The sequence below is a fragment of the Monodelphis domestica genome, chromosome 2 (genome assembly GCF_027887165.1).
Source record: "Monodelphis domestica isolate mMonDom1 chromosome 2, mMonDom1.pri, whole genome shotgun sequence".
In the NCBI taxonomy this organism is placed as follows: Eukaryota; Metazoa; Chordata; class Mammalia; order Didelphimorphia; family Didelphidae; genus Monodelphis; species Monodelphis domestica.
The window spans coordinates 422372224-422394556 of record NC_077228.1 but is presented as its reverse complement, the minus strand read 5'-3'; the positions used below and the strand labels follow the sequence as shown (position 1 = coordinate 422394556).

Here is a 22333-nt window from a genome sequence, read left to right as displayed (position 1 = left end):
AAGAATCAGCTACCCAGCAAAACTGACTATATACTTCCAAGGGAAAGTATGGGCATTCAACAAAATAGAAGACTTCCAACTTTTTGCAAAGAAAAGACCAGAGCTCTGTGGAAAGTTTGATACCGAAAATCAAAGAGCAAGGAATACCTGAAAAGGTAAATATTAAGGAAAGGGGAAAAATGTTATCTTCTTTTACTCAAACTCTCTTCTATAAGGACTACATTTATATCAACCTACGTATACTAATATGTGGGGAAAATGTAATGTATAAATAGGGGGTAAAGAAAGACCAAATAGAATAATGGTTCTCACACAAAGATTCACAGGGGAAGGGGAGGGGAAGAAAACTCCTATAAGAAGGAGAGGAAGAGAGGGGGGGGGGGTTTACTTAAACCTCAATCTCAGGGAAATCAACTCTGAGAGGGAAAAACATCCAGATCCATTGGGATCTTGAATTCTATCTTACCCAACAAGGGTAAGGAGAAGGGAAAACCAAGGGGGGGAGGGGGAGAGGGAGAACAAAAAGGGAGGGAAAGAGAGGGGGGAGGGGGAGGGAACAAAAAGGGAGGGACTAAAAAGGGAAACATCAAGGGAGGGGACAAGGGGGACTGATTCAAAGTAAATCACTGGACTAAAAGGTAGAGCCGAAGAAGAAAAGGTTAGAATTAGGGAAGGCAATCAAAATGCCAGGGAGTCCACAAATGACAATCATAACTTTGAACGTGAATGGGATGAACTCACCCATAAAATGTAGACGAATAGCTGAATGGATTAGAATCCAAAACCCTACCATATGTTGTCTTCAAGAAACACACATGAGGCGGGTTGACACCCACAAGGTCAGAATTAAAGGATGGAGTAAGACCTTCTGGGCCTCAACTGATAGAAAGAAGGCAGGAGTGGTAATCATGATATCTGATAAAGCCAATGCAAAAATAGACCTGATCAAAAGGGATAGGGAAGGTAATTATATTTTGTTAAAAGGGACTCTAGACAATGAGGAAATATCATTAATCAACATGTATGCACCAAATAATATAGCACCCAAATTTCTAATGGAGAAACTAGGAGAATTGAAGGAAGAAATAGACAATAAAACCATACTAGTGGGAGACTTAAACCAACCATTATCAAATTTAGATAAATCAAATCAAAAAATAAATAAGAAAGAGGTAAAAGAAGTGAATGAAATCTTAGAAAAATTGGAATTAATAGACATATGGAGAAAAATAAATAGGGATAAAAAGGAATACACCTTCTTCTCAGCACCACATGGCACATTCACAAAAATTGACCATACATTAGGTCACAGAAACATAGCACACAAATGCAAAAAAGCAGAAATAATGAATGCAGCCTTCTCAGATCACAAGGCAATAAAAATAATGATTAGTAATGGTACATGGAAAACCAAATCTAAAACCAATTGGAAATTAAACAATATGATACTCCAAAACCGTTTAGCTAAAGAAGAAATCATAGAAACAATTAATAATTTCATCAAGGAAAATGACAATGGCGAAACATCCTTTCAAACCTTTTGGGATGCAGCCAAAACGGTAATCAGAGGCAAATTCATATCCCTGAAAGCTCATATTAACAAACAAGGGAGAGCAGAGATCAATCAATTGGAAATGCAATTGAAAAAACTCGAAAGCGATCAAACTAAAAACCCCCAGCAGAAAACCAAATTTGAAATCCTAAAAATTAAGGGAGAAATTAATAAAATCGAAAGTGATAGAACTATTGATTTAATAAATAAGACAAGAAGCTGGTACTTTGAAAAAACAAACAAAATAGACAAAGTACTGGTCAATCTGATTAAAAAAAGGAAGGAAGAAAAGCAAATTCACAGCATTAAAGATGAAAAGGGGGACAGCACCTCCAATGAGGAGGAAATTAAGGCAATCATTAGAAATTACTTTGCCCAATTATATGGCAATAAATACACCAATTTAGGAGAAATGGATGAATATATACAAAAATACAAACTGCCTAGACTAACAGAAGAGGAAATAGAATTCTTAAATAATCCCATATCAGAAATTGAAATCCATCAAGCCATCAAAGAACTTCCTAAGAAAAAATCCCCAGGGCCTGATGGATTCACCTGTGAATTCTATCAAACATTCAGAGAACAGTTAACCCCAATACTATACAAACTATTTGACATAATAAGCAAAGAGGGAGTTCTACCAAACTCCTTTTACGACACAAACATGGTACTGATTCCAAAACCAGGCAGGTCAAAAACAGAGAAAGAAAACTATAGACCAATCTCCCTAATGAATATAGATGCAAAAATTTTAAATAGGATACTAGCAAAAAGACTCCAGCAAGTGATCAGAAGGATCATTCACCATGATCAAGTAGGATTCATACCAGGGATGCAGGGCTGGTTCAACATTAGGAAAACCATCCACATAATTAACCACATCAACAAGCAAACTAGCAAGAACCACATGATTATCTCAATAGATGCAGAAAAAGCCTTTGATAAAATACAACATCCATTCCTACTAAAAACACTAGAAAGCATAGGAATAGAAGGGTCATTCCTAAAAATAATAAACAGTATATATCTAAAACCAACAGCTAATATCATCTGCAATGGGGATAAACTAGATGCATTCCCAATAAGATCAGGAGTGAAACAAGGATGCCCATTATCACCTCTACTATTTGACATTGTACTAGAAACACTAGCAGTAGCAATTAGAGAAGATAAAGAAATTGAAGGCATCAGAATAGGCAAGGAGGAGACCAAGTTATCACTCTTTGCGGATGACATGATGGTCTACTTAAAGAATCCTAGAGATTCAACCAAAAAGCTAATTGAAATAATCAACAACTTTAGCAAAGTTGCAGGATACAAAATAAACCCACATAAATCATCAGCTTTTCTATATATCTCCAACACAGCTCAGCAGCAAGAACTAGAAAGAGAAATCCCATTCAAAATCACCTTAGACAAAATAAAATACCTAGGAATCTATCTCCCAAGACAAACACAGGAACTATATGAACACAACTACAAAACACTCGCCACACAACTAAAACTAGACTTGAACAATTGGAAAAACATTAACTGCTCATGGATAGGACGAGCCAATATAATAAAAATGACCATCCTACCCAAACTTATTTATCTATTTAGTGCCATACCCATTGAACTACCAAAATACTTCTTCACTGATTTAGAAAAAACCATAACAAAGTTCATTTGGAAGAACAAAAGATCAAGGATATCCAGGGAAATAATGAAAAAAACCACATATGATGGGGGCCTTGCAGTCCCAGACCTCAAACTATATTACAAAGCAGCAGTCATCAAAACAATTTGGTACTGGCTAAGAAACAGAAAGGAAGATCAGTGGAATAGACTGGGGGAAAACGACCTCAGCAAGACAGTATACGATAAACCCAAAGATCCCAGCTTTTGGGACAAAAATCCACTATTCGATAAAAACTGCTGGGAAAATTGGAAGACAGTGTGGGAGAGACTAGGAATAGATCAACACCTCACACCCTACACCAAGATAAATTCAAAATGGGTGAGTGACTTAAACATAAAGAAGGAAACCATAAGTAAATTGGGTAAACACAGAATAGTATACATGTCAGACCTTTGGGAGGGGAAAGGCTTTAAAACCAAGCAAGATATAGAAAGAATCACAAAATGTAAAATAAATAATTTTGACTACATCAAACTAAAAAGCTTTTGTACAAACAAAACCAATATAACTAAAATCAGAAGGGAAACAACAAATTGGGAAAAAATCTTCATAGAAACCTCTGACAAAGGTTTAATTACTCATATTTATAATGAGCTAAATCAATTGTACAAAAAATCAAGCCATTCTCCAATTGATAAATGGGCAAGGGAAATGGATAGGCAGTTCTCAGATAAAGAAATCAAAACTATTAACAAGCACATGAAGAAGTGTTCTACATCTCTTATAATCAGAGAGATGCAAATCAAAACAACTCTGAGGTATCACCTCACACCTAGCAGATTGGCTAACATAACAGCAAAGGAAAGTAATGAATGCTGGAGGGGATGTGGCAAAGTAGGGACATTAATTCATTGCTGGTGGAGTTGTGAACTGATCCAACCATTCTGGAGGGCAATTTGGAACTATGCCCAAAGGGCGACAAAAGAATATCTACCCTTTGACCCAGCCATAGCACTGCTGGGTCTGTACCCCAAAGAGATAATGGACACAAAGACTTGTACAAAAATATTCATAGCTGCGCTCTTTGTGGTGGCCCAAAACTGGAAAACGAGGGGATGCCCATCAATTGGGGAATGGCTGAACAAACTGTGGTATATGTTGGTGATGGAATACTATTGTGCTCAAAGGAATAATAAAGTGGAGAAGTTCCATGGAGACTGGAACAACCTCCAGGAAGTGATGCAGAGCGAGAGGAGCAGAACCAGGAGAACATTGTACACAGAGACTAATACACTGTGGTATAATCGAACGTAATGGACTTCTCCATTAGGGGCGGTGTAATGTCCCTGAACAACTTTCAGGGATCCAGGAGAAAAAAAACACCATTCATAAGCAAAGGATAAACTATGGGAGTGGAAACACCAAGAAAAAGCAGCTGCCTGAATACAGAGGTTGAGGGGACATGACAGAGGACAGACTTTAAATGAACACTCTAATGCAAATACTATCAACAAAGCAATGGGTTCAAATCAAGAAAACATCTAATGCCCAGTGGACTTACGCGTCGGCTATGGGGGGTGGGGGGGAGGAAAAGAAAATGATCTATGTCTTTAACGAATAATGCTTGGAAATGATCAAATAAAATATATTTAAAAAAAAAATAAAAAAAAAATAAAAGCAAAAAAAATCAGAGAGATGCAAATCAAAACAACTCTGAGGTATCACCTCACACCAAGCAGACTGGCTAGCATGATAGCAAAGGAAAATAATGAATGCTGGAGGGGATGTGGCAAAGTAGGGACATTAATTCATTGCTGGTGGAGTTGTGAATTGATCCAACCATTCTGGAGGGCAATTTGGAACTATGCCCACCCAAAGGGCGACAAAAGAATGTCTACCCTTTGATCCAGCCATAGCACTGCTGGGTCTGTACCCCAAAGAGACAATGGACAAAAAGACTTGTACAAAAATATTCATAGCTGCGCTCTTTGTGGTGGCCAAAAACTGGAAAGCGAGGGGATGCCCATCAATTGGGGAATGGCTGAGCAAATTGTGGTATATGTTGGTGATGGAATACTATTGTGCTAAAAGGAATAATAAAGTGGAGGAATTCCATGGAGAATGGAACAACCTCCAGGAAGTGATGCAGATCGAGAAGAGCAGAACCAGGAGAACATTGTACACAGAGACTAATACACTGTGGTATAATCGAATGTAATGGAATTCTCCATTGGTGGTGATGTAATGGCCGGGAACAATCTGCAGGGATCTAGGAGAAAAAAAACACTATTCATAAGCAAAGGATAAACTATGGGAGTGGAAACACCGAGGAAAAGCAATTGCCTGACTACAGCGGTTGAGGGGACATGACAGAGGAGAGACTCTAAACGAAACTCTAATGCAAATATTGACAACATAGAAATGGATTCGAATCAAGAACACATGTGACACCCATGGAATCATGCGTCGGCTATGGAGGGTGGGGGGAGGAAAAGAAAATGATCTTTGTCTTTAATGAATAATGCTTGGAAATGATCAAATAAAATATTATTTAAAAAAAAAAAGATTTAATCCTCCTGGGACCCCTCCCCCATCGAGGTGATCAGATCCACACACTCTTCAGCCTGGCACATTTCTCATGTGCCAGCTTCTGTCACAGTGTGCAATAGATCAAGTTAAGTGTATAGCTCTCCTGGCTTCCCTTAAATCTTTCATGAAACAACTGGGAAATTTGGGTACTCTTTATCCACATAGTCCAAGGGAAATCCAGGTCGAATAAGGAATAAATGGAAAGGGAGTAGAGGAGACAGACCATCAAACTATAGTGTTATTTTGAACCAGAAAGGAATTGGGGAGGCAGCTATGGTTCCATCATGTCCTACTCTTCCAGACCTCATTTGGGGTTTTCTTGGCAAAGATGCTGGAGTGGTCTGCTATTTCATTTTCCATCTCATTTTACAAATGAAGAAACTGAGTGACTTGCCCAGGCTATTAAGTGTCTGAGGCTAGATTTGAACTCCTTCTGACTCCAGATCTAGCACATTATTCACTGTACCACCTACCTGCCCTGGGGAAACATCTACTCATAATGTCTAAGGGAGAATTGTTTCTTCTGACAGAAGACATCTTAGTGATAACACATAGAGCATAATAGAATATAAAAATCCTCTTTAATAGAAAATTTTGTAATTTTTCACAGCTATTTCAATTTTTATCATTCATAAAACAGCCAGCATCTAATGAAGTCCCTCATATATGGAATATATATGCTGTCATGGAAGCAGTATCTCCTCCATGAGTTCATGTGTTAGATAACTGCTGCCAAAAATATATTTAACACAATTAAGAAACAATAGGGATAAAAACTTGGGCTTTTAAAAACCTATGCTCAAGCATAAGTCCAGGTCTCAGAGAAAATAATAAATCTAAACAGCCATTAGGATTCTAACAACTCTTCTTATAGGTAAAATGATGTCAGAGTTACAGAGAAATCATTCTTTTACATATTTGCTATCTCATGTAGTCTTCTTATGCCAAAGAAAGTCTGTGTGTCCTGGAGAGGAAAGAAAGAATATTTTTCTTCTCTAAAGCTCTCAAACCAATTCTACTACACAGGCAATGCTGTGTTGAATCTTCATTCCCTTCAACCAATCTAAGCAGCTTCATGCAAAGCCAATACATTCACAATTAGTTTCCTTAGTATATACTCAAATGAAACCATTGTACTAATGCAAGGAATTCTTATGGCTCCCCAAAATCCATGAACCAAAGCTTTAATTTGCTCCATCTTCACTTTGGGCCAGTTTGCTCCTAACCAGGTGGTCCATTGGCCTCTGTCCTATAAGGAGCTCATCATTTTAGTGTTGAACTTAATGCTGACAACCAAATGGGATAGCTCAGAGCTCCTAAATCTAAGTGATCTACCAGCTTTATTATTTATATTTATAAATAAATGTATATTTATACATAAATAATATTTATTATTATAGCTGAAATTATAGGCCTGAGCTGCTACTTCTGGACATGGTTCATCTGGCCATTTTTTTAATAAAAGGAAAAACATTTGTAATATCTGCTCATCTTAGATCAATGATCTATTAGATGATGCATTGACAATTTCACTACTTTTGTCTGTGAGAGTGAATGAGAGTTAACTAACTCATGTTTAGTGAGCACGTTTTTCCCATTGCAAGTGCATCATAGTAAAATGAAACTTTGGTTTAAAGCTTTAGTCTTTGCAGGCCCTACTTGTTGGCAGTTTTGAGTCCCAAAGAAAACAGGATTGGTACAAAAGTCTGATTTTACAAAACTAAACTTGACAATGTTTGTCAGTAGCTCTCAAATATTTCACCCCATAGCCATATTAAGGGATTCTTCCATATCCTCTCCCACAATTCCTACTTGTTTTAATGTTTCAATACATCTATAATTTCATTAGTATATATCCTTTCCCCAATGGTATAGATAAACCCATCTGTGCTTCTTTTCATTGTGTGATGTTTGTTTCTGCCCTCCCATAAATTCTCCAAATAAAATCCACCTAATATGCTGATTTCCTTCTCCTAGGACTAATAATATTATGTGAGTAACAATGTAGGTCATGGGCTATCTTTGTTCTCACTGTGAACTTTCTTTTCTGGTCATGAATTATATTTAATGATATCACTCATGCCATTTCCTTTGTAAAGGTCATCAGTGGAAATGTGTTTCAGTCTCCTTTTTTCTGCCATGAGTCTTTCCATTGCCCTATGAATAACCTTTGATGATTGTGGTACTATAAAATTTGTAGCCCGTATCAGAATAATATTAAAATTAAAGAGAAACTCAAGCATCAGATGTCTAAAAATTATCTTATTTTAACCAATAAACCAAGCAATTTTATTATGACTGAGTTAAGTTAGCACCTTAAAAGCAACAATAAATTACATATAACAAGTTCATGGTTCCATATGCCATCATTTCTTTTGTTCTGTGTTGACTGAAATGCCCATGTCTGCTGATTATTGTTAAATGTATAATAAAATACATTTAAATTAAATTAGATAGTATTCTGATTGAAATAAATTTAATCTCCCCAGCACTAAGCACAAAGTTATAGATACCATTGTTAATGCTCATTCTTTGTACTTGAAGAGGGCCAATGATATCATGATGTTGGGGCCAGGGTACAGTGTGTTTTACTAAGGTTAATCAGTACAATACAAGCTTAGAAGATTCTACCACAGTTCAGGCACTATTTAGTCTGAACATGTAGGATGGAGATGTTTCTAAATTTTCAAATCTCACATTTCTTTTGAGTTATTGTAATTCTTCTTTGCTACTAGAGCAAAGTTTCTTATCTGATGTGGGCATACCAAGTCTCATAATTGATACTAAAGTTCTTCAGAGAGACTTTTAGAGTATCCTTGCACCACTTTTTTTTTTTTAAACCCATACCTTGTCTTAAAAATCAGTACTGTGTATTAGTTTCAAGGCAGAAGAGTGGTAAAGGCTAGACAATGGAGGTAACTTGCCCAGGATCACATAGCTAGGAAGTGTCTGGGGCCAGATTTGAAACCTCATTTCTACACCTGACTCTCAATCCATTGAGCCAACTAGCTGTCCCCTCCCTTCTACCACTTCTGATTTCTGTGTCAGTGTTTGCTCTGTGCCAGTTCTCTCTAAAATAGTCTTTAAGACAAAACATGCATTTGGTTTTCAGGCTACATGGCCAGCCCATCTGAATTGGGCTCTCTGCAGGAGAGTTTGAATACTTGTCAGTCTGGCTTAAGAAAGGACTTCATTGTCTGCTACCTTATCTTGCCCTAAAAAGTATCTTGTGGGCCACTGAAAATGCTGCGTATTTCCCAAATGGAATCTTGACATTCTTTTGCTACCATTTAATTTGGGGCCCATTGCATTGTCCAAGGCTAGTTGAATGGCCTGTTGTGTCAACTGCATATTCCAATTTATACAATAGATATTTTATATGCATTTGGGTGTTTGCTGGTGTATGGAATTCTGAGTAGAACTTGTACATGATTGAATCTCATTTAGGTATCTCTGTAATGTTCTATAACTTGACGAAATTGACTTGATATCATACTCAAACAGGAGCATCTGGAGGGTTTCATTTTATCTAGGGAATCACTTTCCCTTTGGATCCTCTGCTGGGTGTCTTCAATTATGCTTCATTTGAAAATAATCAGAGCAGGATGCAACTGGGTAGCTCAGTGGATTGAAAACCAGGCCTAGAGATGAGAGGTCCTAGGTTCAAATCTGACCTCAGATACTTCCCAGCTGTGTGACCCTGGGCAAGTCACTTAACCCCCATTGCCTAGCCCTTACACTCTTCTGCCTTGGAATCAACTATTGATTCCAAGATGGAAGGTAAGGGGTTTTTTTTTTAATTTTTTTAAATTAAAAAAAATTAAAAATCAGAGGGTGGTTGAAATAATCTTAATATATGTGTATATAAATCAACACAACACAAACATATGTAAAATAGCTAGCAGTTATATAATATTTTATTTATATTATCTTATTTGACTCCCACAACTTTGCAAGAGAGGTGCTATTATCATGCCCATTTTATAGATGAGGAAACTGAGGCTGATAGAAGTTCAGTGACTTGCCCAGGATCACATAGCTAGTAAGTATCAGAGGCTGGATTTGAACTAACATCCAATGCTCTATCCACTGAGACAACCTGAACTCCAATTCTGCCTCACCAATTGCATATTTTACATCTCAGATTGGAAGTCCCATTAGCACTTCAAATCCAACATACCCAAACAGATACATGCAGACATTTTGTTGGGAAAAAAACCCCAAAACATTTAAGGCTGAATAATGCTCTACTATAATAAATACCATTTTAGAATTAACAAATAAAACATATAAGGGCTCTTGTCTCTATACCTATTAATTGCCAATTGTGAAGAGTGCTCTAGAATATAACTGTCAAAAGTCTCTATCCTTTCTCTAGTTTTATTATGCATGCTGTGATAGCAGTGGCATTATAAGTTAGGTTTCCCCTAAAAGACAAGGAAATCATCTTTGAGTCATAATTAGACCAGGAGATTAAGGCTTGAATCATTATATAACTTCCTGGAAGGACCAACTAGGTGACACAGTGGGAAGAGGGCTGGACATGGAGTCAGGAAGATCTGAAATCCAATTCTGCCTAAGACACCCAAGCTGTGGGATCTAGACAAGTCCCTAAACCTCTGTCTCAGTTTTCTTAAAATATATAAGATGGGGATAATAATAGTACCTATCTTATAAGGTAAGAATCAAATGAGGTAATATGTAGAGTGTAAACCTTAAAGTACTATATAAATGTTGACCATTATTTATTCTCATAAAGAATTCATAGAAGTAAAAATGTAGGTAGGTGAGTCATTAGTTACTGGTGTTTTCATAATCCTTTTTTCCCCCAGTAGTAAAATGAACTATGGTTTTTCCGTTAGGTCTAATGCCATGTAGGAAATGAATTAAACTATGAACCTACTTCCCTTTCCCAAGGTAATGTGGGGAGGTTATGTTCCAAAATATCAGGGAAATGTTTCTATATGTTTGTTCTTGCTGTAGCTTTGAAGTAAATATTCCTTTGTAAAAACTAATTTGACTGTTCAGTGGCTAAATATAATTCAGGTGCTCAAATACCTAAAATTGGGAAGGGATCAGTGGAGGCTTGAGCCAATGGCAGAAACAAGAGGCTTTCCTGAAGCAGAGAACCTTGAGGAAGGGATGAAATATAAAGCACCTGGTCTTCAAGCTGTGGAGGCAAAAGAATTTCATGTTACACATGTTGACAGATCTTTTCCATTTTTTCCTCCTTATTTCATCTTTAAATATTCTCTGTCTAATTTGGTTTAACTGAGTCTCAAGCCACAATTTCTGCAAATTTGTTTTGCTTTCCATTGCTCCTATTAAAAATATATTGATACAACTTGTTTTGGTAAAAAGATATATTCCAAATACTGTTCCCAACTATATTTCTCCTAAACAGTTAATTAAGCAAATTAGCCTACTGGTGCTTACTCTCTCACCATCTTCTTCATTTGTATACTTTGTATGAGTTCGTAATCTATACTGGTGTTATTCTTTGTTATCATGTCTTGCCATTTAGCAAGAAACTTAAGTGTTTTCTGCCTGAAGTAACTGTTACTTGGCACTTTTGGCCTCCTCATTTTGGCATGTGCTTTACTTCAGTTAAATTTCCATAGGAAATGGTGACATCTCTCATTGTTAAATTTCCCAATTTTGATATTAATTCTTCATTTAGACAAATCAGTTTGGGCTATTTTAATTGCATGCTCATTATCCTCTCTTCAATTCTGGTGTTGATTTTGATCTCTTTAAGCCACAAACAAGTCAGTGATCTTACTCTGCACAGAGAGCTGACTCAGAAAAGCCTACCACATCAATAACCAGTCATTTCCTGTCTACTGAGTCATAGTTCATTTCTATTTGGTAATGTTATTTAGGGTTTTATTCATTCATTGTACACTCTCCTAAATAGTATCCATAATAATTCAAAAGAGTTCAGCTTAACTGTATACGTGAAAAAAACATGTTGATGAAGTGTCTATTGTCTCAACTATGATCTGCAATTGGATAGACAAATCCATTTAAAACTGATCTATCAGTACCTATATCTTGCAGAGATGTCATACATGGAAATTAAACTGGGCCCAAAGCTCAACAAAAGTAGACTAGTATAAAATTGTGAGAAATTGTGCTTTTTTTAAGAAGTGTTTTTAATGATACTAAAACAAAATGACCCCTCCTTTCCAAACAACCATATTCTTTCAGTGGATATTATATGTCTGTGAGTCATAGAATATTATAGTCTTAGGAGAATATGCATTTGTCTAATTGAATTGAATCCAATTAAAGATGCAAGTCACTCAGCAAAAGAGAGACTCATGGTGAACATAGGTAGTCTATAAGAATACAAATAAATAATGGCATAGTCGAAGTGGCATAAAGGATGATGTCAGATTGGTATATGACTTTGAAAAAATATGGGCTGACCATGCATTGACAGGGACAACTCATATAGTACACTAATACTGATGAGACATCGGGAGATGTAGGGAAAGACACCTTCATACATACACCCTCAATATTTTGGTGGACCCCTAATGGAAGAGTTATGAGACAATACTGGCAAAACTAGAAAAGGATGCCTATAAACATAGATGGGGTAAAATCTAAACCAAGGGAGGAATTTTCTGAAGAAAGTGTTCACACAGAATTCATGACATATAAGATGTTCCAAAAGTCTTAGTACATTAACTGTAGTAAAACCTTTGGAATACCCTGTATAAGTGTGAAGCTTTGCCTGGTCTACATAGCATATTCTAATAAGGCCTTTTTTTGGTTTGTTTTCTTATTTTCCTGAGCCTTATTTTCCAACATATTTTTGTCCTTTCCTATGTGCACCAAAGATTGAAGTTGCTAATTATTAAAAGATACATTGATGCTATTTGAAGAATCTTACTGAATTTTTTAAAGAATTGATTTCTTTACTCATCTTCTACAATAGATGATCCAATCAATGTTCATTAGACATAACTAATTTCAAGGTGGTTTTTTGTTGTTGTTTATAATATCATGAAGTCCTAAAATGTTCCATTAAATAACAAATGTTTCATGAAATAACATTTTTTAAAATGCATTTTTGATGCATAATAAAACCAACTGTCAACCCACAAAGACTTTCAGATTCACAATTCCTTTATCAAAGGAGCTATCCTTCAATTGAGCTATGACTTCCTCTAGTAATCAACTCATTGGATGTGGAGAAAGCCAATTCACTCTTTTCATTTAGTCTACTACAGCTAACTGAAGTATGCATCTCATTCCTATAACTCCAAACTCCAAACTTCTTTTTCCCTAATCCCTACAGATTCTGACCTCTAGTAGAGGGAGCATTAGAGGAAACCTATATGAAATTATTGCTTAATTGAGTAAATAGTTCCTACTCATCTTTAATTTTTCTTCTGGAGTTGGACACAGTCCCTCTTTTCCAGATAAGCTTGTATATAGAACCATACCCACAGTTATAAAAGCAAAAAAACATCCTTATCACTGCAAGAAAAAAAAGTTTCCTATACGTAAATTAGTTACTTTCTAATCCTTGCTAGAACTACTATAGTCATTTTATTAAGGATCATCAATTAAGCCATTCGTTCTTTTATCTTTCTAAAATATTTAATAACTGATCACCTTGTATTAATTTGGGGTTCTCAGGCAGAAAGATCCCGAATAGTGCTGCTACCTGAGCTGCAGAGACTGAAAACTGGAGAGGTAAGAGGGAAGTCCTACTCTTTTTAAATGTAACTGCTAATTCTCTATGTGAATTAAAATGTAGGTTTTACCCTATCTATCAAGTTGAAATGCATGAAATCCAGGCATACTTCTGACATGCAAGTGCATTTTCCTTTGCTACAGGCCTGTTAACTTGGCCAAAGTTTTTTCTTAGACAATTATCTGAATTCAGAATACCATAGCATTTAGAACTGGACCAGACCTTAGAGATTATCTAAATTTTTTTTTTGAGTAGGTGGGAAATATGGAATAGGTAGTTTATTCCTATTCAAAAAAGGGAATACTAAGTCACAGAAAGAATAATTATGCTTTACTAAAATGATTAGAATAGCATTCCATAACTTAATATATAACTGTAGTTATAATCAGTTGAGAGGCTAGCCTTTCTTTTTTTTTTTTTCAGAAGCCTTATCAGAACATTTGGCATTCGTATAATACTGCTAATTAGATTAGGCTCTTCATTTTATTTTGGCTCTAGATGCAGCTATCAAAAAAAAAATTGTTTTTGAGTTCAGTGCCCATAGACTAAGAACTTTTGATTCTAGTCCACTCTTTTTGTTTTCTAGAAGTGGTAAGTGATACATACCCATCGTTGATTCCCATTGAATTCCTTGTCCGGAGTCACAGAAGTACTACAAAGTGGATAAGTATAATCTTAAACAAAATATATGAATAACTAGTTCTTTGCTGCTGTGGGCAATAATAGTTGATATTCTTTAGGTGTAATAATTACTTCTATACCATATAAAATACAATGTAAATGAGTAAAAACTTTTTCTAATTTGTGAATGAGGATTTTCACATGCAAGAAAGAACAGATTCATTAATGGTGAAGGAAATGGATCAAAGCAACTTTGATTCAAAATGAATATAAAGAGCCTGGTGCCACATAAATTGACCCAATATTTCTATAGGACAGTGGGGCAATATTTGGTAGAGTCATACAACAGTTCTTTGACCTCGTAATTCAGCAAAATACTTTCTTTCCTACTATAGATGTCACCCTCTGGACAAACAAAATTGGTCATCTAACTAGTTTCAAACTTCTTGGTACCTATTTTAGATGCCAAACACAATCAGTTGACTGGCACATTCCCAAAATCTTTCAAATTTGTGAGGATTTGGCACAGTTAATTCTATGCCTTAGAAGACTCGAGTTTACTTTCATACCAGGATGAGTTATCAAAGTACAACTTTAATAAAGGAAATAGTCTTAAAGAAAAAATAATTTACACAAAAATGTTTATAGTAATGTTATTTATAAGCATAAAGAATCATAAACAACCCAAATGCTTTCGATTAAGGCAGCAGATTAGCAAACTATGGCATATTGATACTCTGGAATATTATGTAGCTATAAAAATGACAAGTATATAAACTATATGTATGGAAAGATAAATGAAATAATGTTAAGTGGAAAAAACAGAACTATATACACTAATTACAACTATGCAAAACTACAAGTAGTGACATAAACAAAGGTTGGAACAATGCATGGAGTGATATAAATAGTTTACTTTTCATTAGGTTTTCATACAAATTTTGCATAAAATACATATATACAAAAAAGGAAAAGGGAATGAAAATCGAATAACTCTTAATTTACAGTCTTAAGCTAGAAGTAGTCCAGTTACTAAAGAGATTTAGAGTCGGAAGAATCTACATCTAGTCCTACTCCCTTGTTTTACAAATAAGGAAAGTGGGGTCCAGAGGGGTTAGCCTGAGTTTTTCTCAGGATCGAACAGGCAGAAAGTAGCAGATCTGAAATTTGAACCCAGATAAATATAATGACTGTGGAGAGAAGACTGATGGGGGTTTAAAGTCTAAAGTTTCTCCTTAGATTAACCATTAAAATAATAAAGTATTCTGGTCTGCAATGGCACAATGCTCAAAAAAAAATCAGTTATTGGAACTAAATAGGTACTCTGCTTTATCTTTTTATCCATTTTTAATCTGAGTTTTCCCAAGAATCTATTTGTTAGAGAACTGAATGATTTATCGTTGACCTGGTTTGGCAGGGAGCTGCAGAAAGCCATGAGATTGATTGGTAAGAGGTCAGGGCAGATGGTTAACGTGAGTAGTGCAATTTCTGTGACCTGATGATTTTGGTCCCTGGTATAAGTTTTATATTCCAAGCCATCACAAAGCTGACAAGAGACAAGGTATTCTCCTATGAAATACTTTCAGTTTTCAGTATGATTTTTTTCCCTGATAGCTTCCTCCTGGACACAGTCTAACTCAGCAAATTTTCATTTATAATAATAGATAAAATTATATAAGGCCAAGGTTTAAAAAGATGTGACATAACAATATAGGAGAAAACTGTAATTATTACTTACAAAGATGGCCCATGAAAAAAGATTAGTAAATAGTTTTACTTTAAGGTACCTTGAATTCCTAAATATTTGCATTGTACACATAGTTCAAAATTCTAAGAAAGAATGGCTCACATGAAATAGTATTAATAAGTTAAATGAATAAAATCTAACAGATAGCAAGTACTTAAAAGATCATGTAGGTCTTGATTGTCCTTATTAAATTCTAATAATAGATAATAATTTTACTTTTGTAGCCATGATTTTCAAATATTATAGAACCAATTATCTTACAGATGAGGTTACTGAAGCTAAGAGAAGTAAAGTACCTTGATGTATGTCATATAGATACTGAAGTGGCAGAGCAAGATCTAAGCCCTCAGGAGCCCTCACTTCTAGGCTAATGCTGTGGCTAATCACTTGTCATTTGTCCCAAGACATTCTTGAATTAATACTGATGTATTTTGTTCTGTATATCTTTCTGGCTGTTTCCTGCTATTTTTGCCATATGGAATTGGTACAAAAAGCACCAAAATGAATTTTTTTTCTAGGTTTTACAGGATAGAGAAGGGATTTAAGAAAAACAAACCCACAACCAGGAGAGGTATGGGAATGAGAGGCCTTCTTAGAGTACTGGGCTTTACCTAGAATTTCTTTTTAATAAGGGGTATTCATAAATCTATAGGAATGTGAGCTGGCTTAGCACTTTCATACAAACAAAAGTGAATACTAATGTCTACTCCTGTATGTGCCAGGATATTCATGTTTGCATAAAATTGACAAGTCAAAAAGTGAATTTTGTGTTTTTGTGATATATATAGATATCTAAAAACATAGGTGCTGTATCCAAGTACCTTTGTACCTATTCAGTCTTCAGTGTTTAAGAATATTTGAAAACTGTCCCCATAATGTTTTTATCAGAATGGAGACTGGGAACTAGTGAGTGTTTAATACAATTTTAAAGACTAGGTCATGAGATTCTCTGGGTTGTGACCTTAAAAAATAAAAAACAAACAAAAAATGGATTCAACAAGGGAGAAAAAACAAGCAAATTTACATTTTCTTTGTTTCCAAGTGAATTAAATTCTTAAGGAACAGGTCCCAGGAGAATTCTAGGATCTAGTTCTGTGAGGAAATAATTTAATAAATTTCCAGTTCTGCTGCTATACTATGAATCAGCCTACTTAACCATGATCAAGTAACTAAGAAACTTCATAATTTTAGTGGACCCATAATTGGACTTTCCCCTGCTGAGAAAGATGCTTATAATACTAACTTTCCAGGAATAGGGTTACTATTTCTATCTGCATTTTTTTTAAACCCTTACCTTCTGTCTTAGAATCAATACTGTGTATTGGTTCCAGGTAGAAGAGTGGTAAGGACTAGGTAGGCAATGGCAGTTAAGTGACTTGCCCAGGGTCACACAGGTAGGAAATGTCTGAGGTCAGATTTGAACCCAGACTCTCTCATGTCCAGGTCTGATTCTCAATACATTGAGCCACCTAGCTGCCTCCATCTATATTTTCCATGATAAGAATGAAAGCATTTTGGATACACTATAGACAGAGCTAATATGAATTCGTATTATAGCAAATCTTGTTTTTTTACTGATGTATCTTGTAAAGTAGGAGGAATTGAATATTTTAGCCCAACTGTCTGCTGCTGCTGCTGCTGCTGCTGCTGCTTCCTTTTGAGAGATACAAAGACCATCTCTGAGGTTCTGTGACGAAGGTCAAACTCACTTTTATTCCGGACCTTGTCATTTAAAAATTTTTGATCAAAATGTGTTCATTCAGCATATTCTAGTCACAGTCAGATGGTGGTGATAGAGACCCCAGGGGTTCCAGTCGCTTCTGTCTCAGTTGCAGCACCGACAGCAGCAACAGCAAAGTGTCCAGCAAGGATTCTTCTTCTTGTACTCCACTGCTTTCTTTACATAAGCTTTTGCCTCTCCTGTGTAACTCTGGGTCTTTTCCACGTTTAGCTCTATGACATTCAGGGTTTCCCCCTGCTCCTCCACGAGCACAGCCATCTGGAGAAAAAGACCATATACATCCCTGATGCGGCTTTCCAGTTTCATTAGCTCCTTGTGCCGGCTCTCGATCTCATTCAGGGCTGACCTGGCCCCTTTCACATCCGACAGGAGGTTCTCTGAGAAAACATCCCACTTGCCTTCTTCGCACATCTCTTCTATCTGAGCTCTGGAGACATCTTTGCCCATGATCTCCAACTGGCGCTGGATCCGGATCTTGCAGTTCTCTCTCTGGTTCATCTCAACTTGGTTGTAGTCATGCATGGCCTGCTGGAAAGTCCAAGTGAGAACATTGTACTGGGCCTTGGAGATTCGGGCCATGGCGGAATTAGCGCCATGCTTCAGCTCTGCTACCTCACAGAAAGTTTTCATCATCTGGAGCTTCTTATGGATGGCTTCTCCCCTGGTTTTGATATCCTTGGCAATGGAGTTGGTGTCCCGCTTAATGCTACTGAGGCGGCGCATGGAGGTGAGGAAGCGGAGGTTCTGCTTGCCCAAGCGTTTGACATCCACAATTAACAGGTGATTCTCTGTCTGGATGTCTTGGATATCTTTGTACAATGATTCCAGGATGTGATCTGTCTCAAATATAATGTTCTCCTGGGAACCATTCCTTTCATTAGCTTCATCAGGAAACCGTTGGTCATATTGCTGGGATAATTCCAGCAACTCTGGGAGTCGGTCTTTCATCTTGCCTGCAAATTGAGAGAATGCAGAAAGGGATGAGTTCAGCAACATTTTCATACTTTGAAGAGTTCCTTCAATGACTGACAAATGCTTGGAGAGGGGCAACAATGTATAATAATAATAATAATAATAATACAAATAATAACTCATACCTACATAGTGTTTCAATGTTTCAAAGAACTGTCTTCATCACCCCATGAGGCAGGTAGCACCTGTATTATTCATACTAATTTTAATATGAAGAAAGTGGGGTCTTGGGGAGGTGATTGATCTGTTCAGGGTCTTATAGCTAGTGTGTGAGATGGAAGGGGACATGGGTATTTTGACTCCAAGAACAAGCAGTTACGTGGCACAATGGATAAAGCTATGGACTCAAGTCAGGAGAACCTAAATTTGAATCATGCCTCAGACCCTTGACCTTGGGCAAGTCACATAATCTTTCTGAGTCTCAGATTCCTTATCTGCAAAATGGGGATGATAAAAACAGGGCTATCGTGAAGACTGAATGAGATAACATATGCAAAGAACTTTGCAAGCCTTAAAGGGTAATAACATTGTGCTATAGTAAAAAGAATGATAATAGATATTATGATACTATAATACAGAATAATATTCTACATTATAATAATATTAATTACCAGTGTTATAGTATTGGCTTCACTGTTTCCTATTTGTCTTGGAGAACCTAGTTTCCTCCTCTGCAAATATAGATAATATCTACCCTCCACTGAGTAAATGTGAGGAAGCATTCTCATGTGAAAGAACTTTGAAAATTCTACAGCAATATATGTGTGTGTGTGTGTGTGTGTGTGTGTGTGTATACATATATACAGAGAGACAGAGTTTCTGGGGTTCATAATGATATGTATGAAGAAGAGACTCCCTTAGTTCTCTTACACGATTTTTTATGGGTGATAATCAGTATACTGACAATAGCTGCTGGCTTCAGAGCCTTTTTATTTTGTGGAATAGTGATACAAACATAAATATTGCTGTCAACCACATCCAAAGACATATATAATCTGAGCCTTTCTGTGTCTGGAGTTCAATGCTGCATTTCTGCACAAATGGTACTTATCAACAATTTGCAAGTTCAAATTTCAATAGGAAATTGCTCTCTTCACATTTTCCCATAATAATAAATGGAAATAATCTAAACCAAAAAAAAAAATGAAAAGGAATGCAGTCTTTTTTTTTTAACTCTTACCTTCCACCTTGGAATCAATTCTGTGTATTGGTTCTAAAGCAGAAGAGTGGTAAAGGCAAGGCGATGGGAGTTAAGTGACTTGCCCAGGGTCACACAGCTGGGGACATATCTGAGGCCAGATTTGAACTTAGAACCTCCCATCTTTAAGCCTGGCTCTCAATCCACTTAGCCACCCTGCTGCCCCCTGAGTGTAGTCTTTTTTAACAAGCATGACCTGAAGAGGCACTTGATCAAATCACAAACATTCAATCATTCAACATTTAAGTACTGACTGTATACTTGTTTTTGTTTCATTTTCAGTTATTTCCAATTCTTCATGACTCCATGACTCCATATGGGGTTTTCTTGCAAAGATACTGGAGTTGTTTGCCATTTTCTTCTACAGCTCATTTTACAAATGAGGAAACTGAGGGAAATAGGGTTAAGTGACTTGCTCAGAGTCATACAGCTAGTTAGTGTCTGAGTTGAAATTTGAACTCAAGAAGATTAATCCTCTTGAGTTCAGACCCAGCACTCACTCCATTAAGCTCCCTACTTGCCCCAACTATGCAAGGCACTGTTAATGGATCTGATGAAAGTGATTAATAAGTGAAAAAGGCATGTTCCCTCCATCCAAGTAGTTTACATCTAGGAAGAATTTTTAAAAATACACATACATACCCATATACATACATACACAAACAAGAAGGAGCAGTGAAGCAGTGAAGGGGAAAGGATGCTGTATTTGGAGACAGAACTCCCAAATATCAATTCTGCTATTTATTATCTGTATGATTTTAGATGAGTTACAACTTTTCTGGACCTAATTTCCTCATATGTATGATAAAGAGACTAGAATCAGCCTCTGAAGTCTCTTCCAGCTCTAAATGTGTGATACTTTAATACAAATTAAAATGTAGGGGCCACTCTGGATTCCTAGCTGTGTGATCCTGGGCAAGTCACTTAACCGCCATTGCCTAGTCCTTACTGCTCTTCTGACTTAGAACCAATACCTAGTATTGACTCTAAGACAGAAGGTAAGGGTTAAAAAAAAAAAGATGTAGCAAATCAAACACTCTACAATTCAATCAAATGATGATTAATTGTTATCTGGTCTTATCCTTTCTGATAATCTGTGAATTCATACAGGCCATGCTTCATTGGTTTACTGAAATCCTTCTCTCCCTTTAAGATCAAGCTCATGTTCTTCCACAATGAAAATTTCCCCCATCTCCTAATTTAAAATGATTGGGCCCTCCTAAAATTTTCTTGTGTCACTTTGACTACTGTATCTCTCCTTTACTCCCCCTTACATTCATACTTATTATCATTCCATAGGATCCTAAAATCTGGAATTATAAGGGGCCTTAGAGATTATCTTGTCCAAATGCCTTGTTTTACAGATGGCATATTCCCACACTATATCATAAGCTCCTTAAGGACCAGACAGTCATTTGTCATCTTTATAGCTCTAGTATTACAGAAGAGGGGTATACATGATGCTATCAAATAAGAAGGAGCAAGAACTTCAAAATGTGCTGAATAAGGGCAAGTTTCATGGAGAAAATGGTAAAATGGGGAGGATGTTAATCAGCAAAGGTAGAGGTTGGATAGGAGTAGTGGGATGGAGAGAGCATTTCAAATATAAAAAATAGCATAGATACAGAAGTAGGAAAGTGTCCAATATGCTCTATAATTAGGAACAGTCCAATCTGACTCCACAATATGGTATAGGATAAAGAATAGTGTAAAAAACACTAGAATTCTCTTAGCTGAGTACCAATAACAGCCTGTGATGTCTCTACAAATCTGAAAGTTTAAAGTAATAATTAAACTTGCCTTAATATGGTTGAATAGTTGTTATCTTTGAGATCGCTTTCAGCTTCTTCCTTGATGGTCCATTTCATAACATTCTGTGGTGTAGCGAAATCCTTATCTATTAAGATTTCTATTCCTTTGCATCAATGAAACTGATGTCCTTGGTTAACAAGGCCAGAGAACATGCCCCTACATCTAGTTTTGTTCCCAGTGGAGACAGGAAGTCCCTAATGTTTTTGTTTGACGAGTAGTACCATTTGCTCAAAGTTCTGATAATATGGGCCCTGCAGGGATTTTCATAGCCTCAAGTATGGGCTTGCATCTCTGGAATTTGGACTCTAACTTCCAGTTAGCTGGAGCAGGAAATAGGGTACTTGGCAGATTGTTATTCAAGGTGGGAGACCTCAGTCTGCCAATCTCACAATCTAAAGGCCTCAATTGCAGTTAAATTGTTTCTTAGCAACATTAATGAGGTGCTTGGTGGCTATATTTAGTGAGAAGCAGAACAGAAGAAAAGGTATCCCTGTATCCTTCTACTACCATGGTCATTATTTATAGAAGTTGAATTGAAAGGTCTTGCCCTGTGGCTCCAGTTTTCAATGCCATTGGTTATCTTGATTACAAATATAGCTTTGGCTGGTAACCACATAGCTCTATTCATAAACAAAATAGGAGACTGCCCTTCTGGTGTGAAGCAAGTGGGTCAGGGCAGTGAAAGGCTCAAACCCAAACTATCAGACCCAAATTCTCATGTGTGTGTGTGTGTGTGTGTGTGTGTGTGTGTGTGTGTGTGTGTGTG

At 36.5% G+C, this 22333-nt stretch overlaps 1 protein-coding gene and 1 long non-coding RNA gene across 4 annotated transcripts in view; both read right to left on the bottom strand.

The window, feature by feature from the left end:
• The window catches only part of LOC130457473 (uncharacterized), a 45012-nt gene that overhangs the window by 22527 nt on the left and 152 nt on the right, over positions 1–22333 (bottom strand). Inside the window, exons 2-3 of one of the 2 annotated variants that reach the window (XR_008916702.1) lie at positions 14083–14128; positions 10824–10935 (exon numbers count right to left, since the gene is read on the bottom strand). This is a non-coding gene — a long non-coding RNA (uncharacterized LOC130457473). The remainder of the gene's footprint in view (positions 1–10823; positions 10936–14082; positions 14129–22333) is intronic. The other variant, XR_008916703.1, reaches the window with a different exon arrangement.
• Positions 14672–22333, bottom strand: part of STX11 (syntaxin 11) — a 41897-nt gene continuing 34235 nt past the window's right edge. The window contains exons 1-2 of one of the 2 annotated variants that reach the window (XM_007484677.3): positions 21556–22305; positions 14672–18538 (exon numbers count right to left, since the gene is read on the bottom strand). In XM_007484677.3, coding sequence (XP_007484739.1) covers positions 17670–18533 — 864 coding nt within the window. In that variant the 5' untranslated portion in view covers positions 18534–18538; positions 21556–22305 and the 3' untranslated portion in view covers positions 14672–17669. Of the gene's footprint in view, positions 18539–21555; positions 22306–22333 lie in introns of those variants that run through there. The other variant, XM_007484678.3, reaches the window with a different exon arrangement.